The following is a 19,234-nucleotide window of genomic DNA, read 5'->3' on the forward strand; positions in this document are numbered from 1 at the left end:
AGTACATGGAACCTTGAGTAGGACATGAGATTTTGTTGGTTTGTCCAGAGTGATGCCCTGATAAATCCCAGAGTGATTTGATCAATGAATAAAAAAGTATTTGCAAAGTCCCCTTCAGGAAATGGTGAGAACAGGGGAAAATTCAACCTCCCCAAGTTGAATTCTTGATATTCTCACAAGCAATGTGGACAACCAAAGCTATAAGCAAAGCCCCCAGTCTTGGGGTTTGTTCATATGAAACTTAACCCCACAAAGGATAGGTCAAGCCTACTTAAAATGAAGCCTAAGAGAACCTCTTTTGTTGCTCAGATGTGGCCTCTCTCTCCAGCCAACACAACAAGCAAACTCACCACCCTCCCCCTGTCTACGTGGGACATGACTCCCAGGGGTGTAGACCTTCCTGGCAACGTGGGACAGAAATCCTGGAATGAGCTGAGACTCAGCATCAAGGGTTTGAGAAAACCTTCTCGACCAAAAGGGGGAAGAGTGAAATGAGACAAAGTGTCAAGGGCTGAGAAATTCCAAACAGAGTTGAGAGGTTATCCTGGAGGTTATTCTTATGCATTAAGTAGATATCACTTTGTTATTCAAGATGTAATGAAGAGGCTGGAGGGAACTGCCTGAAAATGTAGAGCTGTGTTCCAGTAGCCATGTTTCTTGAAGATGGTTGTATAATGGAACAGCATTCACACTGTGACTGTGTGATTATGAAAACCTTGTGTCTGATGCTCCTTTTATCTACCTTGTCAACAGACGAGTAGAACATATGGAATAAAAATAAATAATGGGGGAACAAATGTTAAAATAAATTTAGTTTGAAATGCTAGTGATCAATGAAAGGGAGGGGTAAGGGGTATGGTATGTATAATTTTTTTTTCGGTTTTCATTTTATTTCTTTTTCTGAATAGATGCAAATGTTCCAAGAAATAATCATGATGATAATAATGCAACTATGTGATGATATTGTGAAGTATTGATTATATATGTAGAACGGAATAGGAATGTTTGGTTTTTGGTATTAAAAATAAGTAAATAAAATAAAATAAAAGACCATCCTCATTCACTTTGGGTATAAGTTAACTAATAGCAAAGTCAAGTGTCCTGTTTACAAATGAGTTCATACCAGTAGGACCAATGGTTGGGACCTTTGCATGCCTTTTGTCGGGGACAAGATTCAATTCCCCGTATCCCGCAATTCTGCCTCTCTTCAAATATTCTTCATATTAGCATCCCATCTTTTCCTTCTCCTAGTCTGTCAGAAGGATTACTTCTTCATTTCTCCCAGATAAACCTTTCCATCTGTGTTTTTTCTAATGCAACATGGAAGGAATACACAAGATGAAAAAGAGTTGTTGTTTGTTGTTTTAGTAGATGTTTATTTAATTATTCTGCGTATTTGGTAACTATACAATTAATATCTAGTCTGAAAGCTGTTTTAAAAATTATTTTGTGTGATATGTTTATATCTGCAGTTGGATATATTATTTTGTTATTAAAATTGTATGTTAAATATAAAATATAATTGCTTTGTTTTACTCAGAGAGACTGGTGGTGGTGGCTGAACACTGTGAACGGAGTCTAGAAGACTTGCTTCGAGAAAGGAAACCTGTGAGGTACTGAGTATTATCAGGGCAATTAAATCGAAAGCAGAAGTTGACAAAGAAAAAGGGATTTTAATTAGAACTGTAGGGTTTTTATTTCTTCTGCCACTTGTTTAATGATAAAACCCAGGTGCAGATTTCCATTTTAGGGAACTTAATGTACAGGCCTCATAGAAATCCAACCTTAATGTTATCCAGTGTTCAGCATCTGTGACGTAGGCATTCTCCAAAGTCCTTGAGAAAAAATTTTTTGTCTAAACTTTTATTACAAGACCTTCTTTACAGATTTTTAAAATTATCTTAAAACTCATCAAAAATCACTAATGATAAAGAAGTTGCAGTTAACTGATCATAAATGCTTGCCATGATTCTTTATCCATCCTAGTTTAAAGAATAATATGTCTCATTGGTCAGTACTTTTCACCACTGCCACATCCTAGATGAAAATAAATATTTTTCAAGGAAGGAAAAATATGTTACTAAATGATGATAATTTGAAAGAAACAAACCAAATACACTGAATAAAAGTATTTTCCTTGCTACTTTAAATGATTATTTTAAACAGTGTCTAGAATGAAAGGTGCAGGTATTATGTATTCCTTAGCCTTACTTGCTTCTTTGGAAAATTTTAATTTGACCATAACTAATAAAATTGACTTTTCTATACATTTAGAAATAGTTTAACCTTACTCAATATATTTTCCTAATTGTAATTTTTGCATGTCAGCAATCCTGATTTTGTTGTGTTTTTTAAAAAATGTTAGGAAAAAATACTTTAACAAAAGCCTGGGTTAAATTTTTGAAAAGATTTAGAATGCAGTATGCATGATAACAAAGGCACTATCTAGGCAGCCCTGAACAAGTTTTTTAATCATTTTTGTCATCTATAAAAAAGGGAATTTTCCTTTATCAAGGGATCATAGAGCAAATTATTCTCAACTTATTTACTGTGCATTACATTTGCTAATATAGTGATCAACTGCCTTGATAGGCGTATATTTTTATTATTTCTTATGTTACTATGTTAATCTACCATCACCCTTTATTTTAGTGGTATATTTCTTGACATAAGGACACATCACAAAATCTAAGTGAAATTTCAGAGCTATAACTTAAAGGGGAATTGTTATAGAAATACCTATTCTATGATTCAGCAATTCCACCCCTAGTTACAAGGTCTTCTTAAATTTTGTACCCTAAACACCTCATTTACCACCCTAGTCCTAGTCCTGCCTACATATTCAATTAAGAGAAAAGAAGAAAATACATGTCCACCAAAATATTTGTGCAAGAGTGTGACCAGAAACATTATTATCAATAAACTGGGAAGAGCTCAAATGTCCATCAGCGAGAAAACAAATAAATCAATTGTAGTGTATTATTCAGAAATAAAAAGGAATGATCTACTGATACATAAACAACGTGGAGAAACCTTCTTATGCTAAGCTAAAGAATCTAGACAAAAAAGATTATATACTTTCATTTTTGTGAAGTTCTAGAACAATTAAAGCTCTTCTATAGTGATAGAATAAGAACAATTGTTGACTCTGGTTGGGGTTAAGAAAGTAGTGCGGGGACTTACTCAAAATAGCTTCAAGGGAACTTTCTTTGATGATGGAGATTTTCTACATTTGATTAGTGTATTACATGGTGCCTACTTTGGTCAAAATGTACTGAAATGCATAATTAAAATGTAAATTTATCTCTCTTGAAAAAACACAGAACTGTTATATCTTTGGCTTGAGTTCTGAATCTTTCATGTAGACAAAATATTATCTTGTTAATGAAGATACTTGTTCCAGTAGCATGACTTTGTGTTTCTTGGTTTCTAGAAGAAGAAATACTGTGGAAGTTGAATTAGTTATTTATTGCTCCTTAACAAAAAAATCTAGCAGCAGCTTAAAACATCAGTAAGCATTTATATATCAGTATACATTTATACAATTTCTCTGTCTCTGGAATTCAGAAATGGCTTAACTGGGTGGTTCTAGGTCAGGGCATCTCACTCAGTTTCAGTCAAGATGTTGGCTGGGGCTGCAGTCATTTGAAAGTTTGACTGGACTCAGAGAATCTATTTCTAAGATGATCCACTTATTTGATACTGGTTGTTGACAGGAGGCTTAAATTCCTCCCTTGCAGGCCTTTCCACAGGCCTCTTGACTTTATCACAGAATGGTGGTTCTCTCTGAGCATGAACAACCCAAGAGAGAAAGAAAAGCAAGGTGAAAGCTGCTATGCCTTTTATGACACAGCTTCAGAGACCATATGCTATCATTTTTCTAATAGCCTATTGATCAATATCATTGTGGGAGGGGATTATACAAGAATGTGATTCCATGCAGTCATGGGTCATGGAAGTCATAGAGATCATACAAATACTTAAAAAAAAAAAAGAATTAAGTGTAAAAACAGTATTAAATACAAACTGAAAAATAATTGAAGTTTTTAAAATTATTCATTATTCAACTTAGGTAGGTGGGCAGATAAAAGGAAGGAGTTTACACTTTGAAGAGAGGGTAAACTATTAAGGGAATGTCCAGAATTACTAGAGATGAAACAAGGCACCATGGACTTAGTTACACTAGGACAGGAATTGCTGTGTGTTAACAAAATGATGTTGCCCATGGTCTTGTGGTTTCAGCTGCTCCATAACCGCAACTAGAGAAGTCCTCTGGTCATAAGGATGGTAGTGATTGTAGAATGTTCCTTTTGATCTCCATATTTCTCCCTCCCCACTTACATTTTCCTTTACTTGCTAAAATAATTGATGGTGAAAGAGAATAGGGAAACTCAGAAGGCAGATTTCCATTTCCATCATTTTAACTCAACTCCATCCTTCTTTTTACTTTCGATTGTACTGTATAAGGATACCATTAGCTATTGCTTTGCCAATAGGATTAAATCCATTCTCTTGAAAATTTCAATATTTCTGCATTTCTCACCATTTTTCCTTGTTTTAGAGATGATGAATCTCATAGCAATGAAAATCAATAATTTCTGTAATCTAAAGAAGTCGCCTATCTTCATTGCTTTAGTGTTTATCCTCATGAGGATAAAATGTTACAGATGGAAGTGTATTCTTTGAGGAGAAAGTTGGGGTTAAATGCAATATGCACATAATCTGTCATAACATTTACATTTTCTAATAGTCTTTTTCATTTACTTAAAATAGACATATAGTAGCTTTTAAAAGTCTTTGTATTAAAAAGGAAATAAAAAATAAAAAAAGTCTGTACTTTCTGCAAGAAGATGTATTTAAACATTTGTGTAAATAAAGTGCTAACTTTTAAAATTATTCTGGTAATAGACTAAAATGCAATATTTTTCTATAGTGACTATTATAGGAATGATTATATGAACAGCCTATAATGAATATTATATTCACTTTGGAATATAATATTAAGCACTTACTGCCTGTGAGTAGAAATGATTCTGAAAGGTTCAGTTCCAACTTGTTACCTGATCCATTTATCTAAATTAGCTTTGCTGAAAACTATTTGACTTTTCCACATATTTGTATTACATTAGTCTCCAATAACAGCAGGTTTCATGTTCAGAGTTCATGTGCTGCAATTTTAATTAAGTCTGTAACCTGTTTATGGAAAGTGAGATAATGTTCTTGTGGCTTATAAATCAGATCTTTCCCCTACTGCCAAAAGTAAACACCCTGCACATGTAATAAAGGCTGAACCAGTCAACAGGAAATCTTCTATTTAGATGGGGCTGTAATTTGAGCTATGATTTTACATATCCATCTGCCTATAACTATTGCAAAACTGCAAGTTTCCAGTTGTCCAGTAGTTATTTATAGTTGATTTTCTAAACATAAGCATCATCCAAGTCATATATCTTATTTGACTTAAAAATGAAAACTAGAAATTTAGAGAAGAGTCTTTTGTGTTGATTTATTTACTCAACTTTCTTCTAGGACAAATTTGCTATCCTTGAACTAAATAATACTGTACTAAGATATTACAGTAGTAAGTTGCATTGCAGATATATTACATTATAATTGAAGACTATCTTGATAGTCTTGATAGTCTCTCACTGGAAAATCAAGCATTCTCTTGTTATATTTTTAATGCTCAGAAAACCCTTTTGAGAATTCATGTTATTCAAACAGAAAATAATAATTTCGTGCTATGACTTGAAAGTATTATCAAATTAGCCTTTTTGAAAGTAATTTCATTTGTGCAGATAGTTTACTAACTTGGTTTAAAGGAGAAAATTACTCGTCATTTTCTTTAGTGTCCATTCAGGCTTGAATATAAGAAATTAATTTTGGGAGAGAGCTGATGTCTTGCCAGTGGCATTTAAATGTTACCTGTGCCAGAGTTCTAGCTTGCCAATATTTTTCTCAAGTTTCAGTTACATGATCAAAATTATATGTTGGAAACGGAGAGGCATGGAATTCAGTTAAACCACTATAATTGGTAGGTTTCAGGAAAGAAAGTACAGTGTTTTGGAAGATTTTGTTTGAAGTCATCTCATATTCGGTGCTAATGAATCTACTTAATTGCTACTCTAAAGCTAGATTCAAGGTACGGAAAAGGGAAGAAATTTAGATCTGAACTTCTCTTTGAAATTTTTCCAAAGAATGTTTGAAAAAGAGATATACCTTTATCACTTCTATTAGCAAACATGAGGAAATAGTTTGCCTTTTAAGTCTAGGTTCTTAGAAGGAAAGTATTTCCATTCTGTATTAGTATTATTCAGAGCTTGTGTTTTTGCTTAATGTATGAAAGTGCCAGCAAATGTAGCTCATAGGTGGATACTCAGCAAAATTTTGGCGCTTGCAGTAGTTTCTGCTTTGCCTTTAAATTTGCAAGTGAAGGCAGGGTGGGCAATGTAGGCATATTTCTTTAATAAAATGTAGTTTGTCATATGTTTTTAGGGTTATGGTTTTGAAAACTTAACAGAGAACCATCAGCATTGCAGAGTTTATACATGGAAACTTTGATGGGAAGCAGACTACGTCTGCAGCTGTTTACTAGCCTGATGGAAAACATGATCTGACTGATTCGGATGAGTAAATTTTATTTTCCCTATTAAAAGATTGCTGACTCACTGAATTAGATAGCCCAAAAGAATTTTGGACACACTCTAGAATACAGTCTGCAGTTGGATAATGAGCCATAGGTCATAGACATTTGAAATGGAAAGTAGGAAGTCTTATTTCAGAATATAAGGTGATGGTGGAAGTTGAGCCTTGTATGCATTTTTGTCTTTTAAAAGGCCTAGTTTCAAAATCTATTTGAAATTATGGCAATGTAGTCAAGTAAACTTAAGATTTATATTACTGACCTATATTTTCCTTCCTATTTTAACTATTTTGTTTAAGGAAGGAAAAAAATTCTGAGTATTAATACCAAAAGGATCCTCTTACTCAGACTCGCAATCTTGCAGCTTTTTCTTTTCCCCTCTCATACCATATATCCCTTTTGTTGTCAAATACTGTTAATATAATCTTGGTGATCCTTCTCATATCCCTGCTGTCTTCTACATTCTTTAGTTCAGACTTTCCCTAAGGAACTGCTTGACTATTGCAGTACTCTTCTAACTGAACTTCTTATTGTTAGTCTTTCAGTTCTTCAGTCACTGGTACTTTCTGTGGCTGTATTGATAAAGATCACTCCATTCCCTTCTCAAAAAATTTGGTGGCTCTCCATTTTTTTATGAATAAAATGCAATTTATAGGCATAAGACCTGACTGTAATCTAACTCTAAATTACTTCCTAATAGTAAGTAAATAGTGCAAATAGCTCTTATTGTTACCAGTATATAGTTGAAGAGATTGAATATCAGAGAATTGAAATACCCCTGGAAGACTGGAAGACTGAGCTGAGTCTTATTACCCAACAATGTATCTCGAATCTTTAGTGCAGTAGGGAGCGTTCCTTCCAGCATGTACTTTATTCTGTCTCCCTCTGTATCCTTCTTGTCAACCAAATCATAAATGTTATTTTCCTTCTCCAAACTTCTATAATACATAATTATGTCTCTCTAGTAGTAAGGTTCTTACCCCTTTTTAGTGTATAATTGTTTGCATACAATTATAGTATTAAGGAAGGTATGACTTATCTTCCCTACATAGCCATATATATTTTTGACCCCATGTGCTGTAATCTATTCATTTTTCTGACTCCTAAGGCTGTTAGGATAAAAATTTGCATATAGTTAATGTGATGATAAATAAACTATTAAATGAGCTAATTATAGCTGTGATTCACCCCAGGATGAATTAAAAAAAAAATTAGAGTGTAACCTAGCTTTCAAATCCTCATCGTGGATTACTGGAAATGCTAATATTATTATTTGTAACTAAAATTAATAAAATTATTTAAGTAAAGATCAGAAATCTGATACTCTTATTAACGCTTTGATTAAAATATTTTGTGCTCCTTACCCTGTATTCTTCTTGCCTTTCTCTTGTACTACCTCCCTGACCTACAGTTTTTTCTCCATATATAGTTATATATAGCTAGTACTTAGAAAATGAAGGTGATGGGTAAAACAAATAATTATTTGTACTACTATATATTTACTAGATAGCACTAGATACTGTGCTGCTGAGTAGATACCAGATATTTATTTAATTGTATCCAAACAATGTTTGGTGGGGGTTGTTGAGTAAGGAATCTACCAGTATGCACTCCACCTTCACCCCCAAACCCTTTTCTCAGTCACATTTAAAGTCGTTTTCTGATCAGTTACATTTTACTGGAGAGAGAACCATCTGAGTGTGACAAGACTATATTTGAATCTACTGAGGGGAAGAAGGCGTTTAGGAAGATGCTTTTCTACAGCAATATAATTGAGATTTTAACCAAGATTTTTACTGCTTAATCAAAATCTCAGAATGTCAAACTAGGTAATTATTACAATAAGTATGTATCTTATAATTAGGTACACTAGTGTAACCAGTTATACTCCATCTGTTGGTTTCCAAATAATTATAAATCATTTCCTATTAAAAATATTTGATTATATAATCAATACTTCATCAATGTACAATAACATGGTTATTGAGCAAATATTCTGCCTACATTTCTTTGCCTCTACCTGCTTAGCATCATCTTTTACCTATTTCATGTTTTTTTTCTATTTGATTTACTAGTTGCCCTGAAATAAATGTTACCATTTTATGGTAGCTGCTAACAGTTACTGAATTTCTTTTTTTATGCTACACACTGTTACATTCACATATATTAGCTCTTGTAATAGGTCCTCTTGGTTTATTAACTTTTTATAACCTGCTTCATTAAGAAAAACATTAAGCCACCTTGTTTTTGTGCAATCATTTGCTTTTTAGTTATATTTGCTTTTCAGCAAGTTAACTTGAGTTCATCTTTTGCTAGTGTCATATAGTTATCTTGACCTTCTTAAATCTGTTTTATTTTATGATTTGGCCTATTATTTATCTTTTCCTTGGGATATCGATAGTCTCTTTGCATTCTACTTTTCTACCCTGCCCAATTCATCTGTAATTGATATCAAAATAAGCATTGCCTAACTTTGATATAAAGTGCTCTAAAATCTCAATGAATATTTTAACTCTTGAATTCACATTTTTCTTGGTAGAGAATACTGACCAATGAAGCTAAGGGGCCACCATTTTAATTAGAATATATAAGTGCTGATTGGTTAAAATAATTTCATGTGGCTTTTATAGTTTATATTTTTCTCTTTCAAGGATTTCTTTACTAGTCTTTCATTTTTTACGTATGTATATATGTATGTATGCATGCTTGTATGTGTATATATACACACATACATAAACACATATATATACTTGCATACATAGATCTATATACACACATATATGCATACATATATATTTTCACTTTTACCTTATCAGTATTCTTTTAAATATTACATATTTGCATGCATGTATGTATGTGTGTAATTTTCAGGAATTATCTTTCAATTCTGTAACGTTACTTGTAACTCTAAGGACTTGTGCTAATAGCCTATTCTTTCGAAGATACAGACTATTGAAAAAATTAGCCTGTCAGGAAAGAATTTATGGTTAGAGAAGATCTCTTTTTTTTCCCTTTAATCATTCAGTGAACAGTTACTATGTTTCCATGTACCTGTCACTAGGGATACAAAATCATGATCCTTTTCTTCTAAGAACTTGCAGTTTAGTGTTCTGAGTTAATGAGGTGGTACTGTGGCAAATAGAAACATTTAAAAAGAAAAAAGATTCCCATCATCATTATTATTATTATCATTTGTACAATGAAATTTCTACACGTGGATTTGTTAAATAAAATTTGTGCAAATGGAATTGCTGAGTAAAAAAAAAAAAATATATCTGGATGGTGCGACAGTGGCTCCATGGCAGAATTCTTTTCCCAGGTTTGATTCCTGGTGCCTGCCCATGTGAAAAAAAAAAAAGATATCTGCTATGTTTTCTCTTTGAAGCTCATTATTGTCTTTCATTATACAATCAAGTCTCTTGAATTTATTTTTGTATAGGGTATGTGAGAGAGAGGTCAATTTCATTTTTTTTTATACAGACATCTATTTCATCCAGCACCTTTTGTTGAAACTACGACCAACTGAATTGTAATCACACCCATAATGTAAATTAATATCCATGTAAATGAATATCGATGTGTTAGTTTTCTATTGCTGTTTAACAAAAGTACCACACACTTAGAAGCTTAAAATAGAACCCATTTGTCAGCTAAGAGTTTTTCTGTAGGTCGGAAATTTGAGCAGTGCTCAGCTAGATCCTATGCTCAGGGTCTTACAAAGCTGAAATTAGGGTGTTAGCCAGTCTGTATTCCTTCTTCATGGTTCTTGTGTAGAATATCCTTCCAAGCTCATTCAGGTTGTAAACCAAATTCAGTACGGAGGCCCCTCTTTTTTTTTAATTGCTATCAAGGAGGCGTTGGTTTCAGCTCCTAGAGGCCACCCAAATTCCTTTTTACTTGACCTTCCCCATCTCAAAAGACAGCAATGGAGAATATTCCTTATATCATGTCTCTCTCCTACTTCAAATATCTATTTCTTCTGTCCCTGAATTTTAGACACAGATTTTAATGATTCATGTCATGAGGTCAGGCTCACCTAGATAATCCCCCTCTAACCCTTATACAGTTTTCGCTGTTATTAACATTTTGCATTAATTAATGTGGTCCCTAGTTAAAATTGGTGAAACAATATTATTAAAATTACAGTATTAATTATAGTCCATAATTTACGTTATAGTTCATTTTTTGTGTTGTGTAATTCTATGAATTTAAAAAAAATGTTTATTCTGGTAATATATGTACAACCTAAAATTTTCCCTTTTAACTGCTTTCAAATATACAATTCAGTGATGTTAATTACATCTGCAAAGATTGTGCTACTATCATCACCATTCATTAATGAAATATTTCTTTTGCCTGAAACAGAAACTTTGTACCAATTAAGCATTAACTCTACATTCCCCATCCCCATCCCAGCTCCAGGGAAACTGTATTCTACTTTTTGACTCTGTGAATTTGCATATTTCTAACTATTTCATACAAATGAGATCATACAATATTTGTCTTTTGTGACTGGCTTATTTCACAAATAAGGTAATCTCTATAACTTCATCACAGAAATAATTTCCGTCATAATTACAATCTTGAGGATTATGCAATGTATATACTACAGGGAACAGGAATCTTAGAAACCATCTTAGAATTCTACCTACCACACTTTGGTTAGTAAAAATTTGAAAATTATTTTAGACTTATAGCAAAAGTATGATATTTGGTGCTGTCTTTTATCTTCGTATGTAACTGTTGCTGATGAAGTAGGAATTTTGGTCTGCTGGATGTCCCTAAGACCATTTTCAGCTTCATTGTTTCACCAGAGGGACTCATAGGAGTCAGAAGTTTTCATACTCTTAGTTTTGGTTTACTACAGCAAAAGGGTACAATGCAAAATCAGCAAAGGGAAAGGCTCATGGGGAAAACTATAGAGGAAACAGATGCAAGCTTCCCAGAGTTCTCTCCCAGTAGAACTGTATAGGAGATTAATTCCTCCACCAAGAAATTGGACAACACATGCAAAGTGTTGTCTCCCAGGGAAGTCTACATGAGTCTAAAAGTCTATGATTCTTGTTATTGAAGCTGCAGACCTCAAGAAAGAAAGCAGGAGTGCCCCATAAGTCACATTGTTTGTACAAACAATGTAAACAAACTGGTACTTTGTGGTTCAAGGTTGATGTTGAATTTTAGCCTGTTATTTTCCATTAGAGACAACTTTTTATAGCCAATACCTCATCAATTAAAATTTTTGCTGAAATATCAGATGCACTATAGCTAGAGAAAGAGAGCAAGAGTAAGAGCTAGAGTGAGGAAGAAGAGGGGACTGTATTTAGAATAGGGGATATATGTAACAGAGATTAGAACTTATTTAAGTCCAAGCAGGTAATTTAAGTAATTTAAGTGTATGACGCTGGAACTGGGTTTAATTGCAAGCATGTACCACCTTACTCAGCCCCACCCAGTTGTTGCCTTTTTAGAATGTGGCCTTATTACCATACCTTTTACATTTTCAGAATAACTCAAAATCTGGATTTCTTTGTGTATCTGAATTTCTAAATGTTGCCAAGTAATTAAAAAGTTTTATAATACTATGATCCACCATAATGGGCTGAATGTGGCCAATGGGCAACCACTGTATAATAGAAGTTAATATCTTTTATCAGATATTATATTAAAAGTAGGATAATATTCCTTCTATTCTTTGATTTAATTGGATGGTGCCATTATAGGAAGGAATGAAAAGTACTAGGTGTTTAACTTAATACCTATTTGCTTATTTTTAACACACTGGGGAGAGAAGGTAAAATGTCAGCAATTCCTAATTTTACCAGTGAGGTGAGAAATTACATCGTTTTGAAAAACTGTTCTTTCTTAAAGAAAACTTTTTTTAAATAGCAGAATGATCTGCATATGATAGTGCTTTCTGTATTTTCACCTATGAAAACTTTCTATTTAAAAAATCACCTATACAATTTTGAAAAACTTCTTTAAAAAAAATTAAATAGCAGAATGATCTGTGAATGATAGGTACCGTCTGTATTTTCACATATGAAAATGTTCTATATAAAAAAATCAGCTGCCTATAGGCTTTATTGGTCATTGGTCACAGTGTTTTTTTATTCAGTCGTTACTTTGCTGCTTTTTAAATACATTATTTCAGTAACTGAGGAAGCTTCAGGTTAACAGTGATAGAAATTTGTGCTGGGGCGTTCCACTGACTGCAGGGAGGCACTTTGACTTTTGTTCTGTAGTATTTTCTATACCCATAAAAGGCAAAAGAGAGAAGAAATAGTAATGAAATTAATCATATAATTTTCTTTTGGGAATCTTTGAATAAGAAAAATCACTGAGTTGATAACGGATAAAGTGTCAAAATGTGAAAGACCTATAATTAAATAAGTACTTAGAGTCAAGTTACTAAAAAATCAGAATTTCTGTGTGGTTATATTTTTCCTTTGTCTCATTTGTTTTAGTTTTTACTGACTGCAGTAGGGAATACAATATGCATCCCTAATTCATTACAGTCTTCATACTGATAGTATGCCAATTCCTGTACAATGTAGGAACCTTGTAACAGTATACTTCCATTTACCATCTTGTGCTTTGTGTATTGTTTTCATAACATTTGTATTTATGGTCATATATTATAAATCTCACAATACATTGTTATGTTTATTGCTTTAAAACAATTTATTTAAAGACACTAAGATATGAGGAAAAGGGTCTTTTGCATTTATCCATGTATTTACTACTTCTGAGCTCTTAATTCCCCTTTTCTGATCCAATCTCATCTGGTATGATTTTCGTTCAGCTTTAAGAACGTCTCTTAAAATTTCTTTTAGTTCAAGTCTTTAGCTGAAATCTCACAGCTTTTGGTCCTCTGAAACTGTCTTTTTTCACCTAATTTATTTTAAAACACTGCAAAGTTGAAAAAATTACACAGTGAACTTACAGATTCTAAAAGTGTCACTGCTAATTTTTGCTTCATCACATATCTACCCATCTATGTATACCTCCGAAATCCCTTTGCTGATCCATCTTATTATTTTGATGAATTTCAAAGTTTTACTTATTCTAGAATCAGGCAGAATATACTTTTTTGTGTAAGGCTTTTTATCACTCAGCATAGTGTTTCTGAGGTTTAGCCATGTAGTTTCAGGTGTCAAAGCTTATTTCTTTTTATTGCTGAGTTGAATTCCCTTTAATGAATATACCAGTTTGTTTAGCAGTTTTCCATTGCTGTTATCTAGGGCTCTTTCCAGGTTTTTGGCTATCGTGATTGTTTTAGTTTCCTAGGCTGCTCAAGCAAATACCATGTAATGGTTCAGCTTAAATAATTGGAATTTATTTGCTCATGGTTTTGAGGCTGGAAAAATGTCCAAATCAAGCATTATCAGGATGATACTTTCTCCCCAAAGACTTTGGCTTTCAGAAGCTGGCCGCCAGTGATCCTTGGTTTCTCTATTACGTGGCAAGGCACATGGTGGCATTTCCTGGTCCTTCTGGATTCTGTTTGAACTTCTGGCTTCCTTTGGCTTTCTCTCTCTGAATTTCATTCCAATTTTAAGGACTCCATTAGTAGGCTTAAGACCCATACTGATTGAGCTGGGTTACCTCTTAACTGAAGTAGCCTCATCAAAAGGTCCTACTGACAATGGATTCACACCCATTGGAATGGATTAACTTTAAGAACCTGTTTTTTCTGTGGTACATACAACTTTAAGTCCCTCACAATGACTAAAGCTACTACAAATGTTCTTGTCTTTTTTGTGATCATGTATTTTCATTTCTCTTAGGTAGAATTAGAATTGTTGAGTTATGGCTCTTGCTCAATTTACTTATTATTTCAAACAGTTCTTTTGTTGATTCCTGAGGATTATCTATGTAAACAGTCACATCGGCTACAAATATGTTTACATCACCTTTTTAAAAAAAAATTGTCTTTCATTTTATTTTTTTTTTTGTATGCTGTATGGCAGGGGTCGCATTTCATTCTTTTTCCATGTGAATATCCCCTTATTGCAGCACCATTTGCTGAATTTTTGTTTATTTGGTTTTTTGTTTGTTCGTTTGCTTATTTGTTTGTTTGGGAAGTGCATGGATCAGGATGGGTCTTGCCGCATAGCAGGCGAGAATTCTTGAGTTTTCTTTGGACCCCTTGTCTTTTTTTTATTTTATTTTTCCTGTCTTTTATTTTTTAATGGATCTTTTGTACTGGCAGAAATCTCCAGTATGGTGCTAAACAGAATATCAAATGTCACCATTGCCTTGTTTTGGATCTCAAAGGAGAAATGTTCAACATTTAATGTTTATGTATGATGGAATCATACAATATGTAGCCTTTGCTGGACATTTCTGGAGGGCCATCTCATCACTACATAAAAGGAAGATGATCACCTCTCTCTGCAATGTCAGCAGGCATACATCTGGCTCATGTAAAAGTATTCAAGCTAAGAAGGGGAAGACTAGCCATGGCTTTTTCTCTGTTTCTCTCAAGACAAATACTTGCCTTAACAGAGAGGACCATTCTTGGTTATTTGTAATCTTATGATTTCTTTGTTTCCTGGCATCTTTATTGAACTAGTAAAATGGATATCAGGGGTGTTTTAGTTTGCTAGCTGCCGGAATGCCACACACCAGAGTCAGACTGGCTTTTAATAAAAGGGAATTTATTTTGTTCTTCAGAGGAAAGGCAGCTAACTTTGCACTGAGGTTCTTTCTTATGTGGGAAAGCACAGGATGGTCTCTGCTGGCCTTCTCTCCAGGCCTCTGGGTTCCAACAGCTTTCCCTGGGGTGATTTCTTTCTGCATCTCCAAAGGCCTGGGCCGAGCTGCGAGTGCTGAGATGAGGTATGCTGAGCTGTTTGGGCTGTGCTACGTTGTGCTCTCTCATTGAAGCACCAGCCAATTAAGTCAAACGTCATTCATTGCTGCAGGAACGCCTCCTAGCTGACTGCAGATGTAATTAGCAACAGATGAGGTTCACGTACCATTGGCTCAAGTTCACAGCAACAGAACTAGGTGCCTTCACCTGGCCAAGTTGACAACCGAATCAAATACCACAAGGGGGAAAAAAATAAATATCTGCTACCTTTTACACATATATGGTGAGTGAAGCTTAAAGTATTTTTCCAAAACCTATCATAGTAACAGCTGGAGCTCAATCCCTCTCTTTTGACTTTACCACCTATGCTCCTAAGCACTGAGGTATAGTGTAGTTGTTAAAGAACATGAATTCTAAGACTAGCCTACCTGGGTTTGAATCACAACTCTACCATTTACTAGTTCAGGCAAGTTATTTAACCCCTTCATGCTGAATTTTTTTATCTTATGGGATTAATAGGTATAATTGTATAACAGCACTTGATTTAGTATGTGTTATTTGTTTCCTACTAGTAGTGGTAATAGGCTTATTTTTATAATTTCTCTAATATGCTAAATGACTATTTGATATAATTATCAATCAGCCTCACCTGTGAATAATCATAGCCTTTATATGGTGACCAAATATTGTTTAAATTATGATTAATCAATTAAAGGATCATTCAATATATCTTCATTAAAAATGTGTATGTTTCAGACACTGGGCGAGGTGCTAGTGATTATGAAGATGTATACAAAGTCCCAAACTTCAGAGAGGTCACTGGCTAGTGAGAAGACAGGGTTATAAACAAGCAATTACAATATTGCCTTTGGTGAGGTCGTTCAAAGTTTATGCACAAGGTTGTCTTGGTAGAGAGAGTACTTTACTTCCAGAAGAATTGTCTTAGTTTATCAGAGCTATCACCACAAGTACCACAGAAAAACTTGTTTTGTCTTAGCAACACTGGAAATTACAGGTTTATGGTTTTGAGGCTAGAAGTCTGAAATCAAGATAGCAATAAGGCTTCCTTTTCCCTGAAGATGGTAGTGCTTTGGTGCTGGCTGGCAATAAATCTTTGGGCTTTTTTGCCTTATATTTCTACCTCCTGTTACGTGGTGATGTCCTCTTCTGTTTTGCTTTTGTGTTTTGGGTTCCCCGCAAGATCTCTAGTAATCTAGATTAACTCCCCCTGGTTCAATAGTACACACTTTAACTAAAAATAACATCTTTGGAAGGTCTTGTTTACAGTGGGTTCATACTAGGAATTTTGCCCTATGGTCCATCATAGGGCAAAATTCCTCTGTTTCTGTGGACGAGTGAACCTAGAAGATAAGTTACCTGCTTCACAATGGTGGAACAGACATAGGCACAGGATAAATATTCCAATTCCAGAAGGGAGAAACAGGAAGGGAGACAGGGATCCCAGCAGGGCAACCTCCATTAGATAAACTCTGAAAATCATCTCTGGATTGATGCCTTGTCTTCTGGACTTGTGGGAGGACACGCCACCCTTCCCAAGTGTGAAGAAGCATCCATGCTCTCCCTGAATATTGTGGTGGAAAGTCCATCCTCCTCCAATTGCCTGGGAAGAAGCCCCTCTTTTGGGTTCAAGGAGCTGTCTTCATTCTAGGCCTCTGCTTCTGTGGTTCTGGCTTTGAAGTCATTCTTCCTTCAATTCCTCTCGTCTCTGTTCCTTTCAGTCCAGGCTGGCAGTATTTCTGTTCTTGTAGAATTCTCAAAAACCTTGTTAGCTTTGCATGTAGTTCAAGGGATCTAGACCTTGTGGCAAAAGGATTTTCCACAGATCCTTCCTGGATAACTGTAGTTCCAGTCCTGGTTTCTTCTGAGATGACTGGCTGGACCCATGATTCGTGTGCCTATTCAGTCTCCTTAGGAAAGCACTATTCAGCTAAACTTTTGTACAGAGTCACATTCTGTAGCACCTCCCAAGAAATAAGGGAGAGCCCTGATAGAGTCACTTCTGACCCTGATCACAGGGCATGCTATCTGGATAGGTGAGAATTGCTGGTTCTTTTATGCTGTTTATCCCTTTCCTCTCTCTTTTCTGTAAGCATCAAGGAGAAACCAGGTTACACCTTCCACATTTAGCTTGGAATTCCCTCAGTTATATACCTGTGTTCACTGCTTACAAGTTCTGCCTTCCATTTGACATCAGAACACAGTTTTGCAAATTTTCTGCCTTTTTATAATGCCTATCATCTTTTCTCCAGTTTCCAATAGGACATTCATCATTCCCTTCTGTGCTGGTTTGAAAGTACTGTGTACCCAAGAAAAGCCATGTTTTAATCATGCTCCAATCTGGTGGGAGTAGCCATTTCTTTTAATCCTTATTCAGTACAGTAGAGCAGAAACTAGGGATTAGATTGTCTCCACAGAGATGCAACATGCCCAATTGTAGGTGTGGCCTTTTGATTAGATGAAGATGTGACTCCATCCATTACAGTGGGTCTTGATTAGTTTCCTGGGATCCTTTAAAAGAGAAAACATTTTGGAGGAAGCCAGAGATGACATAAACCTCAGAGCTGACAGAGAGAGAGCTGACAGAAACTTCAGAGCAGAGCCAGCACAATACCAACACTTGGAGAACAGAGATACAGATGCTTGGAGATGCTTGGAGCCCAACAGATGTCACCATGAGTTGTTAAGCAGGCCAGAACCTGGAGAGAGCCAAGGGAATCCAAGAGATGAAAGCTAGCCCCAGAGAAGCAAAGTGAGGAGCTTCCACAACAACAGAGGCTGCAAGCAATGGAGCCCAGGAGCAAGGGGCCAGCAGATGCCAACCACATGACGTCCCAACTGATCAAGCTGTTCTGCAAAGTATCAGCCTTTCTTGAGTGAAGTTACCCTCTTGTTGGTACCTTAATTTGGAAACTTTACTTCCTTAGAAATGTTAACTTGTGACTTATTAAATTCCCCTTTTTAAAAAACCATCCAGTTCTAGTATTTCACATTCTGGCAGCTTATGCAAACTAGAACAGATTTTGGTACCAGAGAAGTAGAGTATTGCTGTGGTTTGCAAATATCAAACATGTTGGAACAGCTTTTAAATGGATAAGGGGAAGATTCTGGAAGAATTGTGAGGAACTTGATAGAGAAGGCCTAGAAAGCTTTGAAGAGACTGTTGGTAGAAATGTAGACTCTAAAGATGCCTCTGATGAGGCTTTAGACAGATATGAGGAATGTGTCATTGTAAATTGGAAGGAAGGTGACCCTTGTTTTAAAATGGTAAATAATTTGGCCAAATTGAGTACTGCTGTTGGATGGTTGTTAGACTTTAAAGGTGATGACCTGGGATACTTAGCTGACGAACATTCCAAATTGAATGTAGAAAAGGCAGCCTGGTTTCTCCTTGTAGCTTTTACTAAAATGCTGCAGGAAATCAGGAAAGAGATAAACTGAGAGCTGAACTCTTGGGTACAGAGAAACCAGAAATTGATGGTCTAGAAAATTCTGGGCTTCCAGAAAAGGAGACGTCAGAGAATAATGCCCCATGTGAGGATTTAACCAAACATTGAACCAGTCAGCCATTTCAGAAACAGCCAGGATTGGAGATGGAGTTATCCAGAAAGGATTTGTGGAAAATCTTTTTGTCTGATGGGCATGAACCCAGCATACTGCATAGAAAACCAACAAGAGTATTGTGGAATCTGTATAAATGGAACCACTACCAGTCTGGCCTAAAAGGAATGGAAAAGGGATAAATTGGAGGAAAAATA

The 19,234-nt window shown here is 35.0% G+C and overlaps 1 protein-coding gene across 8 annotated transcripts in view; it reads left to right on the forward strand.

Annotated features, from left to right (window-relative positions):
* Positions 1-19,234, forward strand: part of TBCK (TBC1 domain containing kinase) — a 288,273-nt gene that overhangs the window by 42,475 nt on the left and 226,564 nt on the right. For 7 of the 8 annotated variants that reach the window (XM_077142625.1, XM_077142621.1, XM_077142622.1 and 4 more), the window contains exon 3: positions 1,541-1,613. The exons of the other annotated variant lie outside the window; for it this stretch is intronic. In XM_077142625.1, coding sequence (XP_076998740.1) covers positions 1,541-1,613 — 73 coding nt within the window. The remainder of the gene's footprint in view (positions 1-1,540; positions 1,614-19,234) is intronic. 8 annotated transcript variants of the gene reach the window in all.

This window comes from Tamandua tetradactyla, chromosome 24 (assembly GCF_023851605.1).
Source record: "Tamandua tetradactyla isolate mTamTet1 chromosome 24, mTamTet1.pri, whole genome shotgun sequence".
Lineage (NCBI taxonomy): Eukaryota > Metazoa > Chordata > Mammalia > Pilosa > Myrmecophagidae > Tamandua > Tamandua tetradactyla.